Source organism: Microtus oregoni, unplaced genomic scaffold, assembly GCF_018167655.1.
Source record: "Microtus oregoni isolate MIOR12 unplaced genomic scaffold, Mior012 000019F_ref0000042, whole genome shotgun sequence".
Lineage (NCBI taxonomy): Eukaryota > Metazoa > Chordata > Mammalia > Rodentia > Cricetidae > Microtus > Microtus oregoni.
The window spans coordinates 9827264-9836872 of record NW_024543078.1 but is presented as its reverse complement, the minus strand read 5'-3'; the positions used below and the strand labels follow the sequence as shown (position 1 = coordinate 9836872).

Below are 9609 nucleotides of genomic sequence, written 5' to 3'. Positions count from 1 at the left end.
CTCTCACACACACACACACACACACACACACTCCAGTTAGTTTTGCCCTTATTTGCAAGTATTTAGAGCTGACCACATAGGATTAGAGCCTCATCCAGGAAATGAGATCTTTCTCCAACCATCAGTTTTGCAGTTCCTAGAGAAGTGTGCCCTTGAGAAAATGGATGGTTTGGTTATGGTGCTGTCTATGTGACTCTCTCAGGCACACTGAGATGTCTTCTCTCTATCAGTTGTTGCTAACACTCAACTCTGGTTTAGCTATTTAAATTTCATAAGGCATCTTTGATTGTGCATGATTTTTTTCTTCTGTTTTTCTTCTCTCTTCTTTGTTTCAGACTTGGAAAGAATTAATCATGTCCTAAGTATTAGCAAATGACAGTATGACAATGAAAATTCCTCAGTTCAACACTGGGTTTTCTGAAATGGTGTCATATTTTAATTTATAGTGCATTATATTTTCTCAAGTAAACTTTATAAAGTTAACTTTATTAACTAGTGTATTCTCTGGATCAGCACCCTAACTATCATGTCTTCTTGTGTGGTAGCTATTGTCGGAACTTTCTTGTATATAGTATAGACACAGTGTGTGAATTGACTTAACAACTGCTCTTTTAAAAACCAGGACAACATATCAGTATTCTCTTTGTGAGCTTCCCACTTATGAAGCTTGCTCATACTCAGAAAGATCTCAGGAATGGTTAAAAAAAAAAGAAAAAAAAAGAAAAAAGAAAAAAAGAAAGAAAACTTTAAGGTGGCTAATAGTAATAGTTTCTGAACCATATGCTCTATTTTATTGGAATTCATTTTCCTTGTCCAGAAATAAGCATACTAGAATATATTGACTCCTCCTTCACGATGTATAAATGGAGGTCAACAAAGTACCTTTCTCATTAAGTATCAGTATGTTACTTTGTGTTGCTTTTATTTTTTCCATTATTTTACAGATACTTTTATTGTATATAGAAAAAAACTTGAGCTTATAGGGATTAAATACATTGCTCAGTGAACTAAAACTAATCATCAGATTCTTTTCCCCATGTCCACTGATCAAGCATTTGCCTTCCTCCATCTCAGATTGTTGTCCCTGTGTCATGAGGATGACAAGGCTGGACAATGATCTACAAATGCTGGCATTTCCTCTCAGGTGGAGAAAAAGGGAGGTCTGCATAGAGTGGACATAATAACACCCATTCAGATGACTGGAGGGCATTGCATTCAAGTGCAGTCCTGCAAACCTGCAAGTGGCGCATTCCTGTTTCCTACTGCTCTAAAAGTACATAACTGTGTGACAGATACAGATAAAGCACTACTACGTCTGTCCCTCCTACTCGTCTCTTGACTGATTGTGTTTTATGTAAACAGGTTTAGTTTTTATTTTTTGCATTGGAAGTCTTATGCTTCCAGTTCATGATTTGCCTCTTTTATAGCCAGGTTTCTGCCCATCAGAAGATTCGTCTTGATGATTCTCGTTTATAACAATAGGCTGTACCGAGACACCACCTACACCCTAAGGTAGAAAGTACCAGCCATTCATGGATAGATTACAAGGACCTGTAGTTTGGAAGGAGGCCAGCGATGTTGGTTGGGTACATGTGTAGCTATATTTCCACTGGCCTGTTTTTGCTCAGTTTTTATCTCAGTTTGGATTCTCCATGAGGGCATAACGAGAGGCGCTCCACCCCAATGCTTATTTTACCCTGTCTCTCTCAAGTGCTTTTCTGTATTTCAATGACCACGGAAGGAGTTAGAACTGCAAGATCTCATCAGAATCAAGAATATAAACACTCTAGGCCACTTCTGACGCCGCGCTCGGCGTGAGGTTCCGGGGCGCGCCGCTGGGCCGCGGCGGCGGCGGCGGCCTGGGCTTTGGGCGGGATGGAGGAGGCCGCGATCGGGGATGCCGAACTCAACTGGTCCCGCCTTAAGGCGTCGGCCAAGGCCCTGGAGTCGGAGCTGGAGGCGCGCGCGGAGGAGCGGCGCGGCTCGCGGGAGGCGCTGCTGCGGCTGCTGCTGCCTTACACCCGGCTGACGTCGCTGCCGCGGGCGCTGGGCGGCGGCTTCCTGCACCTCCAGCTCCTGGACGTGAGCGGCAACGCGCTCAGGGCGCTGGGGCCCGAGTTGCTGACGTTGAGCGGCCTGCGCACGCTGCTGGCCAGGAACAACCGGCTCGGCGGCCCAGGCTCGCTGCCCAAGGGCCTGGCCCGCTCGCCGCTCTGCCGCAGCCTCCAGGTTCTCAACCTCAGCGGCAACTGCTTCCAGGAGGTGCCCCCCTCGCTGCTGGAGCTGCGGGCGCTGCAGACCCTCAGCCTGGGCGGCAACCAGCTGCAGAGCATCCCTGCCGAGATCGAGAACTTGCAGAGTTTAGAATGCTTATACCTTGGAGGAAACTTCATTAAAGAAATCCCACCAGAATTAGCAAATCTTCCTTCTCTGAATTACTTGGTGTTATGTGACAACAAAATCCAGAGTGTGCCTCCTCAGCTCTCACAGTTGCATTCCCTTCGTTCCCTGAGTCTTCACAATAACTTACTGACATATCTGCCTCGTGAGATCCTCAACCTTATTCATCTGGAAGAGTTGAGTTTGCGAGGAAATCCATTGGTTGTCCGTTTTGTTAGGGATTTAACATATGACCCTCCAACTCTTCTGGAATTAGCTGCAAGGACCATTAAGATCCGAAGTGTTTCTTACACTCCCTATGATCTTCCTGGGAATCTCCTTAGATACTTGGGTTCAGCCAGCAATTGCCCAAACCCAAAATGTGGCGGAGTCTATTTTGACTGCTGTGTCAGACAAATTAAGTTTGTGGACTTCTGTGGGAAGTACCGCCTCCCCCTGATGCACTATTTGTGTTCTCCAGAATGCTCTTCCCCCTGCAGCTCTGCCTCGCACAGCTCCACGTCCCAGAGTGAGTCTGACTCAGAAGATGAGGCCAGTGTTGCCGCGCACAGGATGCAGAAGGTCCTTCTTGGTTGACCAGCAGTGGGTGTTGACAATGCTAAAACACTAAGCAAAGATGATTCAAAAGGAAAATGAAGCTTGAAGTTGATTGGAAGCCTTAGTGTTTTCATCTTGACTGTCCATGTAAGAGTTGCAGTGATCTATCTGTTTAGAAAGAGTCCAGTTCCGTGCTTAGGTCCTTTGAGTGTAATTTATTCTGCATGGCAGTTCAGAATTCATCAGCTGGTTGGTCACAATTTTTACTAAGTCTTTGCTCAAACACTAGAAGAATGGTACACTCTGAGGAGCAGTCACAATCAGCCTGGAGTGGTGTTACCTGGGGCCATTGGGTTGACTAAGATGTCAGTCATCACAATTGTGCTTCCAGAGTTGTCCTGATCTGTGCTGAACACTAGGCTGTAAATAGGATGAGCGTCATCCCTTCTTGAGCCTTTCTGACCAACCAACTGGTACTGTGAGGACTATCCCTTTTAAATGGAATTTAAACTTCAGCTCTTGTTTTGTGTGATTGTTACTAACTATATGAAGTCTAGTTGTGATGTGTTACAGTGCCTTAATCATAGCGAGGGTATGGAACCTTATTCTAGAAATGATTTCAGAGAAGCCTGCAACCTGAAACTCTGCAGAACACTTGGAAATGTGCTTTAACAGGCTAGGTAAAGAACTATGTAGATAATACCCGAGCCATACAGGCCTGGAACTCTATGTAGAATGGGCTGGCCAGGAACTCAGAGATCCACCTGCCTCCACCTCCTGTTGCCGGCATTAAAGGTGCGTGCCACCACCTGCCTCCATGACCATCTTAACTTCATTTTGCTAATTGCAATGATCTCTTGTAAGCATGGCTTTTACACTTATGGGAGTGATCAATCTATTTGCCAAAAGATAGAATAATCTATAATAATATTTCCCAACAGGAAAATCTAGATGGCAAGTGATCTAAGAAAAACTGCTTTATAATCGTGGACTAAATCAAGAAAAGTTGGCCATGGTTGTGCATACCTCCAAACCAGCACTAGGAGGTAGAGGCAGAAGATGAGTTCAGAGTTAGCCTGGGCACCATTGTAAGGTTGAGGCCAGCCTGGGATAGATACATGAAAACTTGTCTCAAAGTGGGGGTGGGTTAGGGTGGGGGTGGATTTTAACCATCAAGGGGGCTGGCTTGTTTGTTGGGGTTTTCTGTCCTGCCCGGTATCCCCAGCTGTTTAGTCCCAGAGAAAAATCACACATAGATCTCTAAGTTATAAAGCTGATTGGCCCATTAGCTCTAGCCTCTCACTGGCTAACTCTCTCACCTTGATTAACCCATTTTTTTGATCTATGTTAGCCATGTGGCTCAGTACCTTTTTCAGTGAGACAGATCACATCCTGCTGCTTCGGTGATCTGGGCAGGAGTGGGAGGAATCAACTTCCTCCTTCCCAGAATTCTCCTGTTCTCATTATATCATTTCTACTTCCTGTCTGGTTTTCCCACCTATATATACTTTCTGCCTGGCCAATCAGCGTTTATTTAAAACATGATTGACAGAATACAGACAATTCTCCCACACCAAAATCTGTCTCCTTTGCTTTTACTATATACTAAACCAAAACTTCCTCTGCATTTGAAAGAAAAACTACAACTAGATAACATAACATGACTATTCGAAGATAGTCAGAAGTGGAGCTCATTATGTTCATCTCATAGAACCGTTGAGCACTGAGAAAGAAATATCAATAAAACAGAACAGAAAACGCTAAATGTTGTATCCTTAAAGTGTAGGAGAAAAGTAGCAACACAAATTATTGTCATTGGAAATTAACAGATTTGCTAGCTAGTTGATTACGCAATAAAAACTAATGTTAAAACTTTAAGTTGGAATTAGGAAACACTGACTCTCAATACTGATGATCGAATAAGCAGCCTGTATGTAGTAGCATGAAGACTGGTTGGTAAGCGCTAACAGTAGGTTCAGATCACATTAGGGCGCCGGTGATCTTGAAGAGTGCTTTGTTAGAAGCCAGCTGTATGCCGACAATATTTGCATGGTAGGTTTCTTGTATATATTGCTTTTATTTTAGTAGATTATATTAGTAGATTATAGGGTAATTCAAGGTTTGTGTGTGTTTGTGTTATGTCATGAAACACGAGAGTTTCGTGGCTGCAGACTTTATAAAAGCTATCTATGCTAGGCGTTGACTGTAGCTTGCTTAGCATGTACAAGGCCCTGCATCTATCCCTATAAACCCAACCCCTGCCCAAAAGACAGCTACACGCTGACCTGGCTCACTGTTCACAGAGTTTAACTACACATTTAAAAAACACTTCATTGAAAGAACTCCATAGGATAGATACATCTACATGCCACTGGCGGGAATATTTACATTTATGACAGATGAAACAGTACAGCTTCTCTTTAGGAAGCGGAAAGAGTAGCATTAGATGCTCTATTTACAAGGCTATTTACAAGTAATTCCTAAAAGGCTACTCAAGCTATCACTTAGTACTAGAGGATTGTCAATCAAAAAACTAGAAGTATTTAAACCAGAAGAATAGGGTCCCATCATCTGAGCATTTTCCATGAAAATATTCTATGTTGTTTAAGTAAAGTCATCTAATTACAAAGCATTTACAAGTTTGACACTTGGATACTGCCCAAGTGTCACTGCCTGTCCTAATCCAGCAGTCTGCAGCTTACAGCTGCATACTTGGGAAGTACAAAGACTATAACTTCTATTGTACAATTAACTATGCTAGCAGTACAAACATCACTTCGATAAACACAGGAAGAAAATTCCTAAATAAAAAAATTATCCTACTACACTATTTTGAGGAAAAGGTAAGGGGACTCACTATAGCAGCGTTTCACAACTGCTGTTTTACTTTTTTTTTTTGTTTTTAATCTATCTTTGGCCTTATCGTTTACAAGAGCTGCCAATGATTGCTAAAATCTTTTTTTCTTCCTTTTTCATCCTTTTCCTTTTTTAGAAAACTGATAATAGACATTAGCTTAGTGAGATAGGAATTGGCCATTTAGAATTCTGATCACCTTCTGAAGTCAGCTGAATGCCGTAGCAGTGGTAGTCTGTCTCGCTGGTTATGAATTCCATTATTTATACAGCTAATGAACTCTTAGAGTTTCAGAATTGGCAAGGGCTAATTTTCATAATACAGCTATTTTATTTTCTGAGACAGGGCTTGGCTGTGTAGCTCAGGCTAGCCTTGAACTTACTGTGTGCAGCCCAGTCTTGCCTCAGCTTCCCAGCTGCTCGAGTCACAGGTGTAAACCACGGACCCAGCTCAGTAGAAGTATGCCAGAGGGGCCTCCTGGTCTGAAAGTCTTGATGTTTAAATTTTTGTCACTAATATACTCGGGAGGCAGAGGCAGGCGGATCTCTGTGAGTTCGAGACCAGCCTGGTCTACAAGAGCTTGTTCCAGGACAGGCTCCAAAACCACAGAGAAACCCTGTCTCGAAAAACCAAAACCAAAAAAAAAAAACAACAAAAAACATACATTGTAAATTGACTTCAAATATGAGAAAGTTGGGGGTGATATAAGTAAAAATTAAAGGCAACCCTCAATAGTGCAGTATGTCAGTGCAGACCAGTTCTGACAGACACTGCAAATACTGGGTTTATGAAGGCTCAAGAAGAGGCTCCTTGCTTGAATGTTAAGAAAAACAAATCTTTAGAAGCAGCAAAGGATAGGGAAAATTAAGTCAGTGAAGCTCTTTTGAGTAATAAGGAATTGTTTTAAAATTGACTTGCCAAGTGGTCTGTTGCTGGCATCTGATAGCCTGGTCACTGAGTTTAATACTGTTATTATTCTATTGGTCCCTGTGCTGGAGGCTGCTCTATTGCTCTGGTAAAGTAGAGCCAGCAAGCTGTAGGCTTTCTCTTACCCTTGCTCTTACCAGAGCTGGAAAATAGTTTCTCATTGGCCTCGTTACTAGTACAGCAGGTAGCCTTGGTGAATCGCGCTTTTTTCTTTTAAACTGCAAATTAAGCATTTAGTAAGTAGCTCTTTGCATAAAAAACATGTTTATTCTCTAAGTTCCCATGTGAGTGCTTATAGATATGACTATCAGTAAAAGTGTATATGTAAAATTATTTAGCTGCATTTAGTTTCAAGTGCCTAATTTTTACCTAATTGATTTGCCTTTCATCTAAAAGTACATTTTAAGTATTGCTCTCCATTTAAATCAACGTACTGCTTTTTTAAGTTAGGCTAGGCAGTGTAACCCTGGTGAAGGGTACTGTGTGACCCTGGTGAAGGGTGCTGTGTAGGCTTCAGGTGTGGGACTTATAGCATGTAACTCTGTTTCTTTGCTTAGAAAAGAAGTGTTTAGTTAGCTTCATCTTCTGCATGCTAAGCATTTAATATTATGTAACATTGATTCAGTAGCATGTAGTTTTATATTTTCATCATCGTGTAATCTTTTTGATAGTATAGTTGGTAGCAGTATCCTTTGTGGTCTGAGAGTAAGTGCCTTAACTCTTCCATTTAACTCAAAATACAGTACATAAAGTATATTATATGGTAAATTGTCAGTAATGGCCATGTGGTCTTCTGCATTGACTTGAAGGAGAAAGTCTGATCCTGAGAGATTCCTTTGCCACCACAGGCCTGCTGGTTTCTCGGGGGGGGGGGGCGGTTCTGGGGAGGGAATCTTAATCATACTGTACCAGGAGATAAGAGCCCTCTGGAACCAAGGATCAAGCACCACCGCTACCCTGCCCCCAGAAAAGAAGTATATCTTTTATATGGTGTTTTATTTAAATGTATATGCTACCACAAAGGACAAGAGAAGTTATAGCATCTTAGGAAAATATTGTCACTGAGGTATATAGCATGTTGTATCACCGTTTTCCTATAGGCTGAAGGGGATAGTTTAATATGTTTAAGTGCCACTGTTCTTTTTACATTTTTCTTGATCTCTATTTACTAAGGATTAAATTAAGCATTCCACTAACTCACAGCTGAACACTTAGAAGGTGGTCTTGATGAGTGCTGCTAGGCTTTCTCTTAGCATTAGTCAGCCTCAATAATTGATAGAATATTCAGTCTCGTGTGTGTGTGTTATGTGTGTATTAAATCTAGTAGCTTAGTGAAGGTTATTTACATGCAGAAAACTGTCTGCATTTACTAGAATATACTCTATTCTTTTGGCCATAACTAAATTGAATAAAATTGTTTATTCAAAACTCTAGCTGGAGGAAGAAAGGATGAGTTTGGTAATGCTGTTACTACAACCATAAGTAAGTTGATTGGTTTTGTGTACAGGGATGGTTGAGAATCCCTGTTCTCACAGTTAACGTGATCAGCACCGGTGTTCCTGAGAAACAGTGCTGACCCCAGTGGTCACTTTCTAACAGTCATGTGCAGACTTGTGCTGAGGTTTTTTGTATTCTGAGTCCATTTGGTGTTGTTAGAACAGAACACAATGGGAAAGACTGTCTGCATAACCAACCTTCGCTCTCTGTAAAGTCGGGGGATTCAAATACCAACAAGATGCTGAAAAGTGTTACTTCTACTTTGGTCAAATTATTATGTATGCTCTGACTTCTTTAGTTTTCAGTACCTAAAGTCTTATGTATTAGAAATATCTGTATAAGTATATATATAACTAAAATGTAACTCAGAAATGTGAATTAATAATGGAGTTTGTTTTCTGGAAAAGATGTAGTCCTGTTGTGTCAAATTTATGTTGCCTTATAATGGCTAATATTCTAAAAAGAATGCTTAAACTATTTAAATTCTTGTGCCTCCTTCCCCCAAAGGACATGAAAAAATATGATCTTATATTAACTTTATATACTTTCTTCATGAATTTTGCCTTAAACATTGTGCCTTGTTTTATTAAATTGTTTTATTAGATTCCAATTCTGGTCTTTGTAACAGCATTTTATTCTAAACAAACATTTATTTTAAAAAGAAAATTTATAAGGCCTGTATTTGGTATATAACTGCTTATCTGTTTATTGAATTTATTTGAATACACAACTCCAAAAATAAAAAAAAAATATAAACACTCTCTTGATAGGAAGAAACATAAGACACAGAGACAAAAGTATGAATGGCTTTCTCAATTTTTTTTAAAGATTTTAATTGTTTTCTTAAATTCTCTGAATGTGTATGTATCTGTACATGAGTATATGCAAGCAAATGTGGGTTCCCATGTAGGCAAGAAGCAAGTATTGTGTTCCCCTGGACCTAGAAATACGGGATGTTGTGAACAACCTCACAACATAACTTCAGTCCTATGAAAGAATACTAAGTCTTCACCACCAAGCTGTTTCTCCAGTCCAGATACTTAAGCCATGAAAAGAAGAGATTAATGCATATTTCTGTATTCCATATTTCTCTTTTAACCTTATTTTCTTAGTAACATCTGTCACTAAATCTTAATATACATGTACAGATAGGGAAGCATTTTGTCTTTGACTTTATTTTTTCTTCAATATGTAATCAGTACACACAATCCATTTTCTTTTTTTTTTTTTTTTTTTTAATAAAAAATTCTTCTTTTATTTGGACTGAATATTAATATACTTTAAAGGAACCATTTTCTTTTGTAGAAGTATTGATGTATATATTTCCAGATTCTTAACATTCACTAATACATCACTGATATTTTCCTAAGAAATATATTTTCAATACTTTTAAA

General features: G+C 40.3%; 1 protein-coding gene across 1 annotated transcript; it reads left to right on the top strand.

Moving 5' to 3' along the window:
* The first annotated feature begins 1875 nt into the window (after positions 1 to 1875).
* Positions 1876 to 2976, top strand: LOC121459827 (leucine-rich repeat-containing protein 58-like). The gene has a single exon (XM_041669859.1). The coding sequence runs from the start codon at positions 1876 to 1878 to the stop codon at positions 2974 to 2976; it is 1101 nt and encodes a 366-aa protein (XP_041525793.1).
* Positions 2977 to 9609: the final 6633 nt, after the last annotated feature.